The sequence below is a fragment of the Lineus longissimus genome, chromosome 19 (genome assembly GCF_910592395.1).
Source record: "Lineus longissimus chromosome 19, tnLinLong1.2, whole genome shotgun sequence".
Lineage (NCBI taxonomy): Eukaryota > Metazoa > Nemertea > Pilidiophora > Heteronemertea > Lineidae > Lineus > Lineus longissimus.
In genome coordinates, this window is record NC_088326.1 from 253,223 (window position 1) to 273,876 (window position 20,654).

The window sequence follows — 20,654 nt, forward strand, 5'->3', positions numbered from 1 at the left end:
CCCCTCCCCCGTTCTCTGAAAGTGACAGGTTTTAGTCAGTACATTGGGGGGAAGGCCCCCCCACCCCCCCCCCCCCCCATTGGACTCTAAAAATAGAATTCCTTGGAGACGCTGAACAATAAGGCCCAATAAAGAAATAGTCCCCGCCCCGGTAGCTGTATCTGCTGACAGAAGCAGCTCTTTGTGGTGAAATAATAATTGAATGCATGTCATGACACCCAGGAGCTTTTTCTCATTTCTGAAACAGTTGCATGGTTGGAATGAATTTCAAAATCAGTCCGTCAAATCTCTATGCAATGAAAATTGAAATGTCACAACTGTCTCCACCGACGTTGTCCTGTATGTCCTAGCAGACGATTTTTAAATAAATGATGTGATTGATATACTTGTAGATTGGAATGAATTATTTCTTCAATGATATGATATGAAAGTTGAAAACCCTCTGACATGTCTGAGTACAAAAATGCAGAGGCAAGACACATCATGCATGTCATGACACCCAGAAGCTTTTTCTCATTTCTGAAACAGTTGCATGGTTGGAATGAATTTCCAAATCAGTCCGTCAAATCTCTATCCAAATGGAACTTTAAGACCACTCTATATTTGTGCAGTAGTGTTAAAACTGACTTTTTTGAAGTAAAGTACGTAAATCGAGAAGAATGGGACGTTTTCTTTGTCTTAGAATTATTCAGGACGAAATGTATAACATTTGGGGTTTTTCGTGATTGTCCGGCCCAATTGGCAATATTGCCATTTGGGATGGTGAACAGAGCTAGGAGCAAATGCGACGCTTATGATTTATTTAAAGAAATAAAATGCCCGATTTAACATCCTGCAGAATCAGGGAAATCGGGCGTTTCCAGTGATATACGACACAAATGGATTGTCCTCATGCATTCACTTTGGAAACTTTAGATAGCGCAAGCATCGATCGATGGCGCTAGCCTTCTCCAGGCATAGGCCCCTGAATGCTAATTAGCGGGATTATCGGGCTAAACAATGGGATTAGCTAGGAAATAATATATAGGGAGTTAAAAAACTTGAGCTTGAATTAAAAATGTTTTGCCATGTGTGAATACTACTGGTTATAAATTTCAACAATCATGTTACGTCACGTAGACTCGTTTGAAAATACCACAAAAGCCAAGTTTCCGCGAAGTTATGTCACTTGTTGTCCGACTCCTTATCACCCGACCGTGATCTCAGTATTCGACCAATCAGCTTTAAATCGTGAGCATTTTCGTGTATGGGTCAATGAATTTGATTGAAAATCACAATTTGAATAGATGAGTGGTTTGGTAACCTCTCTGACGTAACCTACTCAATACGAGCCGTTGAATTTGGCTGTGCTCCTAGTATGACACACTGGTTTTGGGAACACAAGCGTTCAGTTGTGTTGACGCCTAGTCGAAGCACTGGTTCAATATTGGTGAGTTCAGCCTGATTTCTCCACAACTTTTTCTCCCCAAATTTTGCGACTATTGTCTGATACAATGTACAATCTTATCTTATCTTTTCATTTTCATTTCTTGCAGACGCCAGACACGTTGTCCTGTCTAGCACACCCAATGCTGCCCAACCGGTTTATCACAAGATACGACGTGAACACCACGTGGTGAGTTATTTTTCTCTATCGAAACTTCCTTTATCGCACATACATGTATTCTTTTGAAACTTCTCATCTCTGCAGCAGTGGCGGATCCAGAACTTTGGGAAAGAAGCGGGGGTGGGGGGGGGGGGGCGCTGCCCCACCAATGAGAACTGATGATAGAGCCGAAGGTGCAATCCTGAAAATGAGGGGGAGGGTTCTTGAGGAGAGGTGCCCTAAAATATCAAAGAGGGATGACTCGTGCGGGACGCCCCTAAATCCGCCACTGCTGTTCTGAATAATTCCACACTCGGCTCAGCTGACCTTTGAAAGGAGGACACTACTGTTAGCCCATACCCTATCTATGGTACTATATCGTTCTGGCAGCAAGAAAATGAGACGATCGGTCATGTCTGCCATGTTTTATGACGTCACACGCCACGTACTTGGTGCAATGTGTCACGTGCTCATAACACATTCTATCTCTGAACCAATAAGCCCTTGATACTGTGACATGTGATATGTATGATGAGGACCTTGACCGGATCAGAAAGATAAGGCATACAATCGAAGTAGTTCAGAGACATTTACATGAAGACATGACAGAAATTACCAATCGTCTCATTTCACCTCTGTGCTGCCAACTTCAGAGCTTTAATAAACCCTGCCAGTTGTCCCCAGGCCTGTGTTATGAAATGACGATGGTTTAGTGATATGCCTACCCCTCTTGTATTCAGTGGTATTAAATGGACAACTGTGGCATGAGATATGGTGGTTTTTCCTACAAAAATGGCTTCCAGTAGAACCGTGACTTCTCAGTCCAAACAGGAAAATTGAAATACATCATTGAACTGCAATAAACAGTGCACAAAAACTGGGTGTAACCTCAGGCCTGCCTGAATTTCACGGGTCATGTCCAAAACTGCCTCGCACACTGGCGAAAATCGTTATTTGAGATAAGTGGCGGCGCATGGTGACAAGCAGAGGTATTATCCTCCTGGCCAGGTAAATCCCACGCACAGGTTGTCCCTTTAAAGCTGACATGCATGCATAAAAATCCTAACGGCAAAATTAGAAAAGACGGAAAGGATGAAGTAGCGAGGGTTCCGAGTTCGAACCCGCTCGAGGAATATTTTTTCTTTTTTTCTTTCTCTGTGACCTGTCTCGTCAATGAACTTGTGTTTGTGCAGTCAAGTGAGACCTGTCGCTGGTCGTCTATCATGTTTCAGGTGCAGTTTGTCGTTTGTTGGTCGGGCGCTTGTGTTTTCTAACTTGGTCGTTTGGGGTTTTTATGCATGCATGTCACCTTTAAGTATGTTTTGGCGTGGTCACGAAGATGATAAATGTGAATAATGACACCAATGCATTGGCCCTGCGGTCACGTGGTGGCTTTCAATTATATCCTTGTGCCGTCGTAGGAGGCTGCTGAAAGTCGCAGCAAAGCAGCAGCCAACAAAAGACTTGGGCTACTTAAAATTTCTTTCGGGAGCAGTAATAATCTGGTCACCATTGAGTTTTACCTATAGCTCTTATAAAGATGGTGTGGGAAGATAAATTTCGGCAATTTTGTTACCATTTTAATATCTAACTGTATGCGCCTGCTTAATCGCCCGCCCGCTAATTTTTTCCTGAATCTTTCGGGCAGTACAGTGTACATTTGTACACAGGTTCTCAGCCAATCAGAATCCGATAAATCTGTGTCGTCATCGAGGCGTCATCATGAAACTTAGAAGTAAGCTTGTATTGTTTTGTGCTTGTTAATCAAATTTGAGGCATACAGTATAAAAATATACTGGAGGAAGACCATACACACGAGGCAGTATCGAAAGACAAGTCTCATTGCAGAGAAACGTATTCCTACTGGAGGAAGACCATTCACATGAGACAAGTCTCATTGTATATTCATGCTCAATATGATATCTGATTCTGAAGGACTATCCCTTGGATCTTGGAGATGGGCTATTGTTATTGTCCTTTCTGTAGGTATCTTGCAGGCAGCAGAAATAACTCAAATATCTAAAATCTAAATAACAAGGGAAAAAGGCGTTATAAAAATAAAATCTAAAGAGTAAAAAAGAAAAAGAAAAATGTTCTCCACAACCGGATTCGAACTCGCGACCTTTGGATCGAACATGGTATTCTGCCATTTTTGACGAGCGCTCTACCAACTGCTCTAAAGTTTCTAAGACTTCTGACGTCATGTATTTGTCGAAATCTGATTGGCTGAAAGTCCCTGTACAAATGTACACTAGTGCCCAAAAGGTTCAGGAAAAAAAATTCGCTACCCGCCCTTTTCAGATAGACAGTTAGCCCATCTATCACTTCGATCTATCTACCGAGCTGTCATGGCCAATACTTTTTCTTTCAGAAGCCCCGACGTCCTTTGAAGTTTCAAGAAATGGTTGGGTTTGGTCAAGGGACTGGTATTGGATCTGATATATTATCATTGTTGTCACACCTTTTCGCTAAATATGAGGTCTTGAAAATGCTTGGTATTGCTCCTTGTGAGGTGTTACCCAACGTTAATGACGCCTGTCTGTATAAGTGGTACATACTTGACACCTATGGCGAAGGATGAGCCAGTTATTTTCGAGTTTGTACTTTGGGTGCATCTCGTTCCTCGGGTTGCATTGCGCCCGCGACCCCATAGGAGTTCCTGGTCTTGTCTCTTCGCCCCCAACCCCGATAAACTCTATGTGCCGTGAACGAATGCTCATCAGGTCGACAGTTATTTGACGACGTAAATCCATCCATATTAACTGGCGCTGCGGCTGCGCTCAATAGACTTCGTTGGGGAGTCTGAGCCTGATAGGGTGTACCAGTCCAGCCGGTTATGTACGGTTGGTATGCTCTATGATATGGATCTCCATCCACCTGTCAGCTAGGGGCAGACCCCAGTGTCTCAACCCTGGGTCTCAGAGGCGGTAACTTCTAGTCAGGCAGCGCGCTATGTCTGGTTAGGCGACATGGGTTACCAGGAGCATCCACAGCCAAAATGGTTTGCACATGGAGGTCATCGCGACCGACTTGTGAGGGGGAAGAAGTGATGTCCATGGCGGTTTCAAATTGATCTGACGACCCCCGCGTCTTCTGGACACGGAGGGGTTCATGTGGCCAAATCCTGTCAGCTAAATCCTATCGTTAGCATCGTTCGCGGTACATGGAAACCAAGGGCATGGAACCCTTTTTTGTCTTGGTTTAATTTCTCTGAGGATTTCAATGATGATATATATATTTAGATCCACAGGTATAGTCGGTACATGTGGCGACTCGCCACATGAACATTTTAAAAGTTTTTTTTCGAGCATTGTAAAAAGTTATGAGAATAAATTTCCCCTTTGGACGTGTGTTTTTTACCAGAATGACAATCAAACAGTTTGTCACTGGAGAGTTTCCCCATCCCCCACCCCAGCCCTAGAATAATATACAGACTAAATAGTATCTTTGGACTGTACTGGTAATATAGGTCAGTCACGAAAAATAAAATATATATTGGACTGTACTGGTAATATAGGTCAGTCACGAAGAATAGACTATATATTGGACTGTACTGGTAATATAGGTCAGTCACGAAAAATGAAATATGTATTGGACTGTACTGGTAATATAGGTCAGTCACGAAGAATAGAATGATATTGGACTGTACTGGTAATAGAGGTCAGTCAAAAAAAAGAAATATATATTGGACTGTACTGGTAATATAGGTCAGTCACGAAAATATCTGAAAGTCTGTGCCCCATTGTTGACGAATATAATATCGTGAGGACTTTATCAATAGTCACGGTTCCTGGCCCCTCCCACATAAAAATCATTAGCAAGGTCACTGCAGGCAATAGCTTCAGCATTGTTATTGTATAAACATGTCTTAAACATTATAAACGGCCCTATTTGTGGGGTTACATTGGGTTCTTGCTGGGGTTATGATGTCCATGTCCGATTCTGCGTTTTGTGGACTTGTAAATCAGTCCAGCAGTCACATTGCGTTTTGTGGACATGTAAGTCTGTCCCGCAGTACCATGTTTCACCCCAGCAATTACCAATAAGACCTGCACGTGACCTTAAAGTAAATAGCTATGCAAGTGTGGTCGAGACAAAACGCGATGTATGCATTGGAAGAAGGAAATCTGTGAAGAGTAGCTGGAACTGTCTGTCCAGCTCTCGTTTATGAAACAATGGGAGATTTGAAAAACGTCTCCTGAACAGATCGCCCATTGTTAACTGAAGCAGCATTCGAATTGTCTCCAATTTTTTCAGGTGGATTGCTCCATCTCCTGTGATTTCGCTGTCCCGTCCCAAGAATCGAGCCAACGCGATCGAGGCCACTTCTGAGAGATAAATATTTAGGATGCCAGATTTGTGGAACACAATTGAGGTAAATGAGATAAGCATGGCTACAGTTGATGAAATGAGGCTTTAGGTCCGTCATCATGTGACTGATATTGGGACAAACCCGAGGCAGGTTTACCACCATTGCCTCACAATTCAATTTAAATAATTCATCTTATTAGTGCCATGACTTTTAAAAAAACGTCATGAAAAATGATCAAATACTTCAATTTCTTAAATTGTATATTTCAATGTTTCTTGGTATATAAATCTTCCCTTTCTATTCCAGACCAGTAGTCAAGAGCCATGATCAGGGAACAGCATTCTCCAACGGAATTGACCCTTTTTCTTGTTGTAATTCATGCTGTTGGCTCAGAATAGGTTGACACTCACCTGTTTTCGACCCTGAAAATTAAACAGCAAACATTGTTACTCTTTGTTAAAAGTGAACCTTGCAAAATGTGTGCTTATTCCTTAAATCAATAGCACTTCATGTATGTACTCGCTGATCCAGAATATTGCTATTTCTTGTTCCGTTTTCAATGTGGCAATCCATTTACCGTATATCTGAGCTATTTCATAGCACAAGAAGTGCAACATTACAACAATGGAGCTATTTCTTGATCACAGCAAAAATGTGTTTCTACATTGTTTTACTCAAATGATGCATGGATGAGCCTTATTGACATAATTGTTTTCAAGAGGAATTGGTTGTAGGTTTTCTTTCTTTTTTCTTAAGGCAGGCCTAATTTAACAGAAGGCCTATATTTTAGGTAGGATATTATTTATACTATAGGCCCATATCAGTTTTGAGAGCAATTTCCTCTTGAAGACATTAAACGTCAGTCGAGTCTCTGCACCATTTTGATTGGGCGGTTTTGGGGTAAAATACAGTACAAGAGAATGCTCCATTGGTGTTAACAGGATATGTCATTGTTTTGGTCAGCAATCAGTTCTTGCCACCTTGAAAGCGGTCACGGTTACTTATGACTTGTACATTGTTCAATTGTTATTATGCTATTATCATTTATCATTTGCCCCCCCCCCCCCCCCCATCCTTATCCACACTCAGTGCACCACCCTCCATCCCGCACTGACCCAACATCTGATCCCTTGACACGCTTGCTCAAGCGGCTCAAGCGGCGTCAGCAGTATCAACGTTGTGTTATTGTATTCCAAGTTTTGCATTATTCATATCTATGTACTTGCCAAATAAATGTTGCCATATCATAACCTTCGTCTCTTGTCCTTCGGTCAATAAGTGTGCTGATCACTCCTTTTTTCTGATTCCGCATGTCGGCCACTAATTCTAAGTTTTGTAGTACATGTAGCCTATATATTATATACTTGCCCAATAAAAGTTGCCATATCATCAGGCTTTGTCTCTTGTCCTTCGGTCTCTCAGCGTGGGGGACACTCTCGAAAAGTGAGATTATTAAAAATAACTGGCGCTCAATGTGTGTTTTAATAACTGTCGCTCAATGTGTGTATCTATGTGTCCCTGGAGTTCGAAGGATGTGACATTACAGAGCGTCCGATTTAGTCTCGTAGAGAGACGCGAATTATTCCAGGACATTCAAACTTGTGTTGTATCCTATCCTTACGATGTCTAGTATGGTTATCCCTACCGAGGTGCTAAAAGCCCTGTCTCTTTAGTATTGAATGAGGCATCATGCAGACAGTCCGCTGTACGCTCTTGAGAGAGACACTGACACCCCATCTCTGCCCAGAGTAACCCGTGCTTAGAGTAACTGGTAAACCGCAATCGTCACTTGAAGACGAAGCATTGCTGGTGTTTATTCATATCATCTCCTCAAACACTACTCGAGTACTTCTTGGGTGGTACCTGATACGAGACAACTAACTGAGCTATAACTAATATGAAGTGCTGTTTGATAAGGGCACATGAGCTGTGTCCCTTTAGTTCGAAGGATGTGACCCCTCACAGTGTCCAATGCAGCTCCTTGAGAGAAAAAGACACTAATACATTCACAGGACTTTCAAACTGCTGTGAGCGTCCCTACAGCAGTATGGGCAGTGAAGCGGACAACCCTGTTCCTCCAGTGTTAGTCTTGGGGGTAACTGATACGAGACAACTGATTTGGCATTACCTGGTATGGGCAACTCGTCTCGCGAGGGTGCAGATCGTGTGTCCCTTGTACTTCGAAGGATGTGACATACGACAGAGTGTCCAATGCAACTCCGCGCGAGAAAAAGACGCTAATACATTCCTAGGACATTTAAACTGCTGGGGGCATCCCTACAGAACAACGAAAAGGAAAAGAGATGGGTGAAAACTCGATCTGTCTTCGATTTTTGGAACAACGCTGATAATCTGTAAGTACCAGGACCCATCAACAGAATCTAAAAGCCGATCGGCGCATCTCGAAAACCTAAAAAAAATGGCCTCCACTCTTTGATCAAAATCACCTATTCATATAAAATATTTGCTATTTTCCTTTTTACCATCTCACTAGATTCCTTTAAAGTACAACATAGCGCAATTTGATTGAAAAATATTTAAAAACAAACAAATGTCAAGCCACCAAAGTTAGAGGGCCCCCATCAACATTTTCATCAGCAAATTCATCAACAGTTTACACTTTCCCGATAGCAGACGATTTTTAAATACATAATGTCCCACACCCGCACTTCAGTGGCGCCGGTGTGAATAAATCTACTTGTGTGAATGGTCAATGGCTCATGACGTCATGAAATAATTGCGTCACGAGGAAGGGAACAATGGGATTCACATCCGACGCCGTAACTATGGGTGCGGTGCGTCGTGAATGCAGGATCGGCCAACGCGCGGCCCGTATGGAATGCGACAAACAGTACCAGGACCAGAATTGTCATGAGTCTGCACAAATTTTTTCAGATTCGATGGACATGATGGATATATGAATTTTATTTACACTTTATACATACGTAACCATTACCTTCACTACGTTGTGCGAGTGAAAAAATAAGAACAACATAACTTTTTCAAACAATTACTAAATATTTATTTGCATAAAGACCACTGGTCACAAATCTAAGGAAACATAGTGGCATTTAACATTTTATGACTACAGGCCCTGGGCACACAGGTAATTAGTTGGTCATCAACACAATGTTCCTGGTCTCAAACTTTGCTGATGCCAAAATACTAAGCCAGCGTGAGTCAAGCAGGAAGAGCCTTTTCCCGTTTCCCAAAACCAAATGGTTTGGCATCAGTGTATTTTTTGTGACAACAATTAGTCTCTCATTTGAGATGGCCACTATCTTGTCATTTGAGGAACAATATCGTATAACCACGCCGTGTTTTTTCAATCCATCACCAACACGATCTCGTCACTCCAGACATTTGATTATAATCGGCATAATGTCGCCACATTATCCGACTGAGCCGCCATCTTGTGACTCGCCCACGTGGCCGTGAGGTTAGGATGCATCGATTTCGGATACGATGGTAGTTGCTGTCGCGAGGAAGAGAATCTATCTCGAGGTCTGCAATCTCCTGGAAGAAAATAGAAAACTTTTGATAACAACTCTTGGGCTGAAAACAGAGTCACGAGACCCATCGGCCTCTAACCGAAGTGGTACTTACAAAATGCTCATCTTGCCTTGGAGCAAGAATACTCTTGAGAATAACACTTTCCAGCGCAGAGCAATCACTGAAGAACAACTAACAAACAGGTAGAATGGATGTCGCAAGCACTTGCAATTCAATGACCCCAGCAAACGAGCAATTTCTGTCATATATGCGACCATGATTGCAGGTTGCTTGCTTGCGGATCGTTGACGATAGCTCAACTCACCTGCAGTTCTCGAGGAAGAACCTTATTTTTCCTGATACAGTTTAGACGAACACGCTGTGGATAGTAATTTCCTACCATCTTACGTCGATTATGATCTTTCAGCATGTGTGAATTTACATAGTGCGATCGCACAGAGGTCTGCTGACATGTTGCCTCGCCACTCAAAAGAGGGCACGAAGAAGTTAGGGTCGGCTGGAAAAAATCGAGAAAATTGTTGCTCAAAACCGTTTCTTTTTGTTGCAAGAACAGGTGAACGAATGAATTCGCAGAAACCAAATTATTTCACGAACGGCGCCCCATATAGTAGAAGTACACTGATATTGTCCAACTTCAGGACTCAAAAATGCGAATTAACGACCACTTTCACAGCAAATCAATAAAATATAGAAGATACATTGATAAAGTACACCCTGAAGTATACCTTGATCAAACTGTTTGCAGATGTTACACTAATATTGGGTAGCTTGGGCCAAAAAGAAGACAGACCACCCCAAATTCGTCTAAATGTCGCAGCCATGATGGATAGTTAGTTATGATAGATAGTTACAGGTGGCGCTTTTGATAAAAAGGCCGAAGACAAAAAGCGACCGAAGACAGAAAATCGGCCTGGAGGAGACTGATTGTCCCAATATTCATTTATTGACGAATATTACAGTATTAAACATTATATCGACAGGAGACCAATAGGGGACCTAGCACCATGCTACTGAATGAATCAACAATTCATTGCAAGGGAAAGTGCTGTAAACTCTATCAGGAACTGTCTCATATTTGAAGGCAGCATCACATAAGCAAAGAGAATATTCCGAGCTAAAATTATAATGGTGAGAGTTCTCATTAAGTGATTTTATACAATGCGTGTTCATAGAATCTGGTCAAATAAGCACCCGTACTAATCATGTTGCAATCATAATCAACATCATGTTTAAAGTTGAGAAAACCTTGGTCAATGAAAGGCAGGAAAAGCATTTGAAGGTGGAGCCTATTTGCTGCATTATTTGGCTTTAGTGGTGTCTAGTCACATCTATCCAGACATAGTTCAAGTTACACAGGAAAGTCATCAAATCCATTGTTTTTCTTCCACCTTTCCTAATTTTCCCCAATGGGACAGGCAGATCTTTTCTCGAGAGCTGGTCATGTTTTCTGCTCACAGTCATCAGCTGTCTTGCACCAACTGCTTCCTCTCATTCATCCATGCTAGATACGTATTCCACCCAAGGGCCACAACGTTTACCACCAATAATCGATGCTGCAGTGGAACCAAGTAAAAGTTGACGAGCTGCACTCCGGGCCACAGCTGCAGAGGAAAGAAGATGACATTTGGAGAAAAAGTGTTATTTGCTATTTGAGAAACGGTATACTGAGCCCAATATTCATGTATTGGTAAGGGTATGATACACCGAACTACTTTTCTTGGAGGGACACTCTACAAACACCTTCGGTTACAAGGGATGCTTATTAAATATCCCTTGCAGTGCACGCAGTTTACCACATTTAACCACAGCATACTCTAAAAGAGACAACTGCCTGAAATCTGTTGCATGTTGTATGTCTTCCATATCAAAACCCTACCTTATAATTATTTAGTAGAACGGGAGCGAAATCACGCTTCAAATTACTTTTGATGACATCTGTCGAATCACCACGCAATGCACCCATCCCGCTGATAAAACTGACGAGGAACAATGGGGCCATAACCGTCTGAAGAAATAAGGCAAAAAAGCTGATTTGCATAAACAAATAATAGGCCCATGTTGGCCACAATTGCCTCTGTAACCTACGGTAGTCATTCTCACAGCATACAAAAACAGACTTGGAGGCATAGTGAGTGGAGCTCTTGAATGGTCAAGATGGTCTAGAGGAATATGGTTACCTGGTCTAGAGGAATATGGTTACCTGGTCTAGAGGAATATGGTTACCTGGTCTAGAGGAATATGGTTACCTGGTCTAGAGGAATATGGTTACCTGGTCTAGAGGAATATGGTTACCTTGTCTAGAGGAATATGGTTCCTGGTCTAGAGGAATATGGTTACCTGGTCTAGAGGAATATGGTTACCTGGTCTAGAGGAATATGGTTACCTTGTCTAGAGGAATATGGTTACCTGGTCTAGAGGAATATGGTTACCTGGTCTAGAGGAATATGGTTACCTGGTCTAGAGGAATATGGTTACCTTGTCTAGAGGAATATGGTTCCTGGTCTAGAGGAATATGGTTACCTGGTCTAGAGGAATATGGTTACCTGGTCAAGAGGAATATGGTTACCTGGTCTAGAGGAATATGGTTACCTGGTCTAGAGGAATATGGTTACCTTGTCTAGAGGAATATGGTTACCTGGTCTAGAGGAATATGGTTACCTGGTCTAGAGGAATATGGTTACCTGGTCTAGAGGAATATGGTTACCTTGTCTAGAGGAATATGGTTCCTGGTCTAGAGGAATATGGTTACCTGGTCTAGAGGAATATGGTTACCTGGTCAAGAGGAATATGGTTACCTTGTCTAGAGGAATATGGTTACCTGGTCTAGAGGAATATGGTTCCTGGTCTAGAGGAATATGGTTACCTGGTCTAGAGGAATATGGTTACCTGGTCTAGAGGAATATGGACACTCTTACCTGGTCGAGAGCCACCCGTTTAACAGTGGCAAGCGCTGTTTTCCCTTTCACGGCACGATCCAAAAAGACGTACCAGAATCGCAGTGTGGGACCCTGCAAATATTGAGACATGATCCCGAATAAACATTTAAAGGGAGACTTCAGGTAGATGCAATGTGGGCTGAATAATGGTCCGCAGACAGATGTCTCTACCATCCCACAGTACATTGGCACTGTACGCTGCTTCTTCTTCAGCATTCTCAATCTTTACTCAAATCCTGTTGTGCACCTGGGGCTTTCTCTCCCATCCTGTCCCTCACCCGCTCGCTGCCAGAGACTGTTTCCGCAAACTCGAACCGTTATGCTGAGGCTTTAGCAATGACGTTTCGGATGTGTATACCAACTAGTATTTTATGACAATGACCAGTCGGACACATGAAAACACAACCATACCACGCCTTTTACGGAGAACACAAAACTTTACTCACAGCAAAAAATAGTCCAAATCCCAGGAATCTAGCATTTCGTTTGTAATCAAAGCCAGTCGTATTCTTTTCAAGTAATTTTTGTGCCAGAGCATCTCCCGTTGCCATGAGAGTACCTGAAATTCAAAACACACAAGCTAGTGTACTGTTAACTGTAACTGTGTGCATCTCTTTTCATGTGCCCTAGAGGAGTTCTGAGGACAGGCCCCCTGGCCTAGGCCTACCTAATAACTTTGGAAAATTCACTCTACCATCTCGTCAATGGGAATTTGTCACATTTTTTATGTCATCTTGTCCTTGGTAGGTGGCAACGCAGAATGGTCGAGCATGGGACTTGGCCCCTACCTACTGAAGAATGCAGCGCCATTTCGAATATAGGGGCCTGTAGTTAGGCCGATGTGCTGACCGAGGATACACTCTAGTCTAACCAGTCGTCCGAAATGGTATAAGCACATCTGTACCACTCACCAGTAGTGCAACTCATCGTTATTACAGGATACTTGTCCAAGAGACGGAGGTATCCTCGTAAAATTCGAGACATGTCTATAGAGTATCTTGCTTGGCGGACTCCACATTTGTGCAGAAGTTAGCCAGACTTCGGCGCTCCATATTTTAATTTTTTTCGGTTGTCGTTCCGGTTATCACCAATTCCAGATCGACCGGGCAGATATTTTAGTTGTTACTCGCTCCATTGTGGCCGCGAAGAGCACCAAAGCTGGCCTGGCCACAGCAAGAAATTGGTCCGTAGATGTACGGATTATAGCTTACTTTCAGGACAACCAAGGTCCCCAGAGCATTCTGTGGTCCGAGAAATTTGTACAAGCTGCCAAAATTTAATGGTTAATCCATTTCAGTTTAAGGTTTTCAATTCCGGTCTTCTTAATCGTATTGACAGCCTAACTGCTCCGGGCATCAACAGTTTGTAAGACGTGGTTCTCCTTGAACAAAGGAGAATACTTTCCGAGCACATATAAACAACACATTGGAATAAGTTTAGACATATTTATTTAAATCAAGTTACTTGAATAGCCCGACTGAGGGCAGTACACCACTTGGTACAGACACTAAGATGTTACGTTGCAAGCACGTGTTGCGACTAAAGCTTTTTTCCAGGAATGACTAGGCCGTCTCCCATTTCAACAAACAGACAAAATTCACCTGACTAGGTTCACACAAATATCTTTGCACAGCAAATAATTTGCAAGGAAAAAAAGAGCATGTCGTAAACCTGATTGAAAAGGGAGTCAAATTAAATGCCATAGTTCTCATCCGATTCGATTATTTGAAAAGATATGCTGTCTTCATCAAAAAGTAAAAGGTCGTTCTATGGTTAAAATAGATGACAATGATGCGTTTTTCACAAAGTCCAACAAAAGCAGGGTCCGCTTTCTAGCAGTGGCACTGTAATCAATTCCTCATTGTCTCTTTAAATACTTAAATAACAGTGCAAATAAGGAATTCAATATGGAGTCTTTTTATGAATTAAATCAACTTTTCGTCATAACACTATGCGTCTTTTTATGGAACCTAGTTCTTTAACAACATGGCGGGCTATCTCTCCGGCCGGCAATCACTTCTTCTTGGTAGCCTTGGCTGCGGCCTTCGTCACTTTACCCGAAGTGGATTCCTTCTTGGTGACCGACTTAATCACACCGACAGCCACAGTCTGCTTCATGTCACGCACAGCAAACCTTCCCAATGGGGGGAAATCGACGAATGATTCGACAACCATAGGCTTGCTTGGTACGAGAACAGCAATAGCGGCATCACCCGTCTTGACAAACTTGGGGTTATCCTCCAGCTTTTTTCCCGACCGCCTGTCAATCTTTTCCTTTAACTCTTGGAATTTACAAGCAATGTGAGCTGTGTGACAATCTAGGACTGGGGAGTAACCAGCATGGACCTCACCTGGGTGGTTGAGGATGATAACCTGAAAGAATCAAACAGAACATTCAGGCAAATATCTCAAAAATTATGGCAATCACTGTAGTGAACACCAGGCACGAGTCTGCCCAGCTGACATGCTTCAAATTGGCTTCATTTTAATTGGTGAACGTGTTTGATGCAAATATATCCAAATAATAGATCTGCGGAAAACTGGTGAATTTCATTCATGATGGGTTTTGTTAAGCAGGAAAGAAAGGAAGACTTGGCATGGCAAGGGCTCAGAAAGCGCGCACAACTTTCCACAAGATGCGTGTAAGTCCCATTTATCTGTAATGTTCATCACACAACTATGTCTTCCAAGACCAATTTCTCATGCGAGGAGCAGGCATATTCAGTCTTGTCCTTACCTGGGCAGTGAAATCTGAGACGCCCTTTGGTGGATTGTTCTTGCTGTCACCAGCAACCATCCCTCGCTTGATTTCCTTCACGGAAACATTCTTTACGTTGAATCCTACGTTGTCACCTGGATTAGCCTCCGTTAAACTTTCGTGGTGCATCTCGACCGACTTGACCTCGGTAGTGATGTTAGGAGGAGCAAATGTGCACACACAGCCAGGCTTTAGGATACCAGTTTCAACTCGGCCCACAGGCACTGTTCCAATTCCTGAAAGTGACCAAAACAAGAAATGTTACAGGATTCCAAGCACCAGGTTTTCACCACAGAAAGAGATTTAGGACACCTTACTGTTGATATTCCTACAGCAATAACTAGAAATTTGCTAGAAACAATAACTAGAAACACGCTTGTTTCTCAAAATCACACACTCGGTAACATTTAACAGCACCCTAACCTTTTCAGATGGGCAGGATGGATCATCGATAAGCATTTAAGGCTATTCCTTTATTTTATTCCTTCATTCAACCACGTCATCCGTCGTTCTTTGCTCAAAATACTCGACAGCTCGCCACTCCGGCAAAGAGATACCGCCGCCATGATGCATGAGGATATGACGTCACCATAACATAACGGTGACAGTTTTTCAGTTGAAATAGCAGTTTTGCTGGACTACCTCCAAAATATAACCTGAGAAGAATGCAGAAGCCTAGTACCTTCTCCTAGTAATCTCAATATAGACCCCACATTTGTTGTATGTGGGGTCTATAATGATCTCCTAAAAAGGTTAAGAACAGACGAACGAGGCATACAATTTTCTGGACCGTGGAAACACCAATGTACGTACCTCCTATTTTGTAGACATCCTGAAGGGGAATTCTGAGTGGCTTGTCTGTGGGTCTCTTGGGGGGCAAGATCGAATCCAAAGCCTCGAAGAGCGTCTTCCCTGTGGCATTGCCTTCTTTCCTCTCTACACTCCATCCCTTGGCCCAAGACATCTTCTCGGACGGCTCCAACATATTGTCTCCATGCCAACCAGAAATGGGCACGAATGCAACTGCCTTGGGGTTATAACCAATCTTCTTCAAATAGCCGCCAACCTCTTTCTGGATTTCATCAAACCTTTTCTCAGAGTAAGGTGGCTCGGTACTGTCCATCTTGTTGACACCAACAATCATCTGCTTGACACCCAAGGTGAAACAGAGGAGACCGTGCTCACGAGTTTGGCCATTCTTGCTGATACCAGCCTCAAACTCACCAGTACCGGCGGCAACGATCAGCACAGCACAATCAGCCTGAAACAAAAACAGAAATAAAATACTCAGCTGACAATTTTCCCCTGCTCTTGTTCAAAAGGAAGGAGCAACATAATTAATGTCATATGAATGATGACAATGCAATTTGGGACCATGAATACATGCCACAAATGGGTTCAGGGGTCTTGGGTAGTCTGGCAGCACTCGCTCTCGAGACACTCCTTTCCAGGACGTGAACCACAATGCAAGGAATAAGGCGCGACTGCAAACCACATTATTTACCTGGGACGTGCCAGTGATCATGTTCTTGATGAAATCTCTGTGGCCAGGGGCATCAATGATGGTCACGTAGTACTTGACGGTCTCAAACTTCCACAGAGCGATATCGATGGTGATGCCACGTTCGCGCTCGGCTTTCAGCTTGTCCAACACCCAGGCATACTTGAAGGAGCCTTTGCCCATCTGAAAAACACAACACAAACATGAAACTTTGCCACTGTTGGTCGGGCTGTACGCATGATATCTTGTTTAAAAATTCTTGATTTCTGACTTGATTTATTTCTTGAGCAGCTGTTCAACACAGTCTGGTAGGCTGCTGCCAACTGTTTTAGTGTTTATGATTAAATTCTTACCTCAGCAGCTTCTTTCTCAAATTTCTCGATTGCCCTCTTGTCAATACCACCACATTTGTAGATCAAGTGACCAGTTGTCGTGGATTTGCCAGAGTCGACATGTCCGACGACTACGATGTTGATATGAGTCTTTTCCTTTGCCATGTTGTTAATTTAGATGTGCTTTACTGCAAAGAGAAAGGAGAAATTGGGAGTGAACACAGGGGGAAATTGAAGAGTTCTATCAGAAATGACGTAGTTTGATGGCATTTAACTATAAAACTATTGAACAGTAGCATTAATTTTGTTAACTGATGACTTTAGCTGTTACAGGGGATTGTAAACTCATCCTGGTAGATCCTTACGGTCAACGAAGACACCAGCATGAATTTTTGATGAAAATACCCCGAAAAAAACAATGCAACAACATCCCTTTGAATGACGACCGAGTTAATCCGACCTTTGAACCAGTGATCCACATATAAGCATTTCCGACTGCGACTCGGTGCAGCGAAAGAATTTTGGGAAAGACTAAGGAACTCGAATACCGATTCTTCACAGAATCGCAAATCTCATGTCGAAAATGTCGAGGCTTTTTCTCAAAAAAAATAAATAAAATGCGGATACTCAGAATGTCTAAGCCGACCTTGGACAATGCCATAACCGACTGTGACCCTGGTCTTTGTTCCTTGTGAAACGCATGACTGGTCAACTCCCAAACTTCTTTGAAAAGGTTGACTCCAGTCATTTGATTCAAGTCTAAATTCTTTTTGTCTCATCACAGTCTTATCTTTGGAACAAACACCACATAACTCCACCCCGAACCAGTCAATTAATATTCACCATGACTTACTACTGCTTATTGGTTGATGCATGAAATAAGACGCTATAAAGATGTCGTAATCAACACTGACCAGCCTAGGCCTACATCTCAACTTTTTAATTATTTGACCAGGTATGACTGATAGGCCTCTATAAATAGGGTTTGCTTGAGTCATGAATATTCACCATCAAGGTGGGACAAATGACTTTTCTTTGTCTGGTGTTATAGTTCCGGAGTACATAGTCCATGTAATGGTGAAAGGATTTTCCCATTTCATCAATGACAATGCACAGCCCAGCCACCTTTTTATTGGGTATGATCAAGATTCGAGGCTTACTAGTTTTGAGGATTCTGATCAAAATACATTCATCAATACACATAATGTACATGAAGACGACCGAATAGTGGAATGCACTGCAGATGCACCGACCACGTGCTTCGAAAGTGGGGCACGGCCGACATTGCGCACCCAAATGTAATGAATCATTTCACACTAATCTAACGAAAAGGATGGGGGAAACACTCAAAATTATTACAATCGATTGCATGGGATCATAAAATGAGAAGAATTACACGTTAAAAACAACAATTAGAGGCAGAACACATCATTAAATATGATATGAGAATGGCTGCCGCCACCTCCACAGAAAATTTCCAACATGCCGGCGTGGAACCAAAATGGCTGCCCAACCGGTTTCGCCACGACGATGAAATAAAACAGCAAAATTGGTAATGAAATAAACGCAATCGAACAACGCTAAACAGTTCATTATGTTCCTGAAGACGTTAGAAACAACTTCGATGATAAATAAATGCGATGGGATGACAATTTCGGGACTAACCTGGTGGAATTCCACACTCGAACCCTCTTTCCGACTTATACGTCTCAAGGTTCCGCAACAAAATGGCCGAGTGAAAGGAAATATTTTCTGATAAAACCAGGCGGCGCGACAGTGCAAATAATTAAAGCCCCGATCACAATGCACAGTGAGCCAGGTTGCGTGCCACCAGTGCCTGGCAACGAGCTAATTGCATGGTATACATGAATGAGGTTTAGGCGTAAAGCTTAATTAGTGTTCGGTATAATTGTCTATAGTCGGCCATGCGGAAAGATTTTTGAATAAGCACACATTGGTACGGCTTACAAAATAACTAATCCCCTGAGCAGCGCATTGCGTCATTGCGTCATCTAGCTAATATTACCATTGACCCCAAGAGGGAATCAGTATACCCGACCACCCAACCAGAACAGTGGTCTTCTCTTATAATCATTCAAGTGGTTGTCGGGGTAGTCACCCCTTGTCTGATGATGAAAAAACAGCAGAAAAGAAGGGGGATATCATATATATATATATAAATGATGCTTATATAGCGCAGTTTCCAGACAATTGTCCGCTCAATGCGCTTTACAATGGAAACCCCAACTCATCCAAAGGCCTCCCGAAAGAGGTGGGTTTTCAGAAGGACTCTGAATGAGCTAAGGTTGTCGCACAATCTCAGTCGCTCGGGTAGAGCATTCCAGAGCTGTGGGGCTGCGAGAGAGAAAGCCGTCACCGTATGATGGTACAAATTCAAATTCAAATTCAAAATTCAAATTAGTTTATTAATCAAAAGGCCCGGAGGGCAAAGGTACACATGGTACAATAGAAATACAATGATTTTGATTGAAAGTACATAAGACATACAAAGGATACATGACAAAAGTAACAATATAAAGTCTACTACCGGGGTCAAACCTGGAGTAGATACTAGTAGGTGGGAGAGAGGAGGTCCTTATTTTATGCGATCAGAAAAGCATTTCTGTAAAAATAATGATAGCTTCTGACAAATTCCAGGGTCCTCATTTGAAAGAAGCCAGATAAACTTATTTCCTGGTGAGAGACCTGAAAAGTTGATGTTGTTCTCATTGATAACTGAGAAAAAATCGTTCCTTGAAGCATCATATTTTGGGCAGGCAGTTAGAAAGTGAACCTCGTCTTCTATTGAAGTCCCATCACAAGAACACACCCTCTCTTCAACTCTAAGTTTTTTGTATCTACCTCTTTCAATGGCTAGATCGTGACAGCTAATGCGGAAACAACAAAGGGATCTTCTTAAAGAAAAACTTGAAATTGAAGTCAGATATTTCTCACAGCAGAGTTGCGTTTTGAAGGACCTATAAGTGCGTAATTTGTTTTTAGCATTTGGATTCCGAGAATCATCCCAAATTTCTAGCTTCCACTTTCTGTAAAATTCTTCACCTAATTTATGAACAAGACTGGAGGTTGAAACACTTTCAGCATTGTTTGCATCCAGATTCAGACAACCACAAATAAATTTTATACAAGAAAACCAAGACTGTTTTCCTTTGTTGTCTAGATCCTTACTAACTTGTAAGGCACTGGTTAAAATAGACTTCGAACTAATTTCCCCATCCACTGTGTTGAGAGACAAGGATTCAAGCCTTAGCCAGAAAGAGAACATAGATTTGGCTATCATTAAATACAGTGGATGTCTGCCCAACTCGCCATACACGGCCAGATTTGTGGCATTTGTGTTAACACCCAGTACATATTTACAGAACTTCATGTGAACAAGTGGTACAACCGGCTTTGGACTCGCCCACAGCCTGACACACCCCTGCGGTCGCAGGTCAAACGAGTGAGACTGCGCGACAATGAGCTCGGAAATGATTTAAGGTAGACTCCCTGGGCAGCGCATTGGGTAATCCTAATTTGGTCTCCTTAGGGTGAGGAACGAGGCCGGCCGGTCCACTGCATCCGGAGTGTAAATTTAAGGCGGCTCCCGCAACAGATAGTTGATCATTTTGTCAAAGAGCTAAGAGATGGCTTCCCTCTCCAAACATAATGAAAATCACTGCAATAAAACAATGGACAAGAAAAGAATGTAGATAA

General features: G+C 42.5%; 2 protein-coding genes across 3 annotated transcripts; both read right to left on the reverse strand.

Annotated features, from left to right (window-relative positions):
* Positions 1-10,247: 10,247 nt before the first annotated feature.
* On the reverse strand, positions 10,248-13,394 carry LOC135502934 (protein Mpv17-like). Of its 2 annotated transcripts, none has more exons than XM_064796146.1 (5): positions 13,258-13,394; positions 12,793-12,905; positions 12,326-12,418; positions 11,287-11,415; positions 10,248-11,011 (listed from the first exon to the last, which is right to left on the reverse strand). In XM_064796146.1, exons 1-5 carry the CDS (start codon positions 13,328-13,330, stop codon positions 10,871-10,873), a joined length of 549 nt encoding a protein of 182 aa, XP_064652216.1. In that variant the 5' UTR covers positions 13,331-13,394; the 3' UTR covers positions 10,248-10,870. The 2 variants fall into 2 exon arrangements, with proteins under 2 accessions (XP_064652216.1, XP_064652217.1); XM_064796147.1 differs by lacking the exon at positions 13,258-13,394 and adding an exon at positions 13,014-13,083.
* A 383-nt stretch (positions 13,395-13,777) lies between these two features.
* On the reverse strand, positions 13,778-18,690 carry LOC135503346 (elongation factor 1-alpha). The gene is made up of 6 exons (XM_064796897.1): positions 18,603-18,690; positions 16,959-17,125; positions 16,609-16,788; positions 15,918-16,365; positions 15,084-15,340; positions 13,778-14,719 (listed from the first exon to the last, which is right to left on the reverse strand). Exons 2-6 carry the CDS (start codon positions 17,100-17,102, stop codon positions 14,360-14,362), a joined length of 1,389 nt encoding a protein of 462 aa, XP_064652967.1. The 5' UTR covers positions 17,103-17,125; positions 18,603-18,690; the 3' UTR covers positions 13,778-14,359.
* Positions 18,691-20,654: the final 1,964 nt, after the last annotated feature.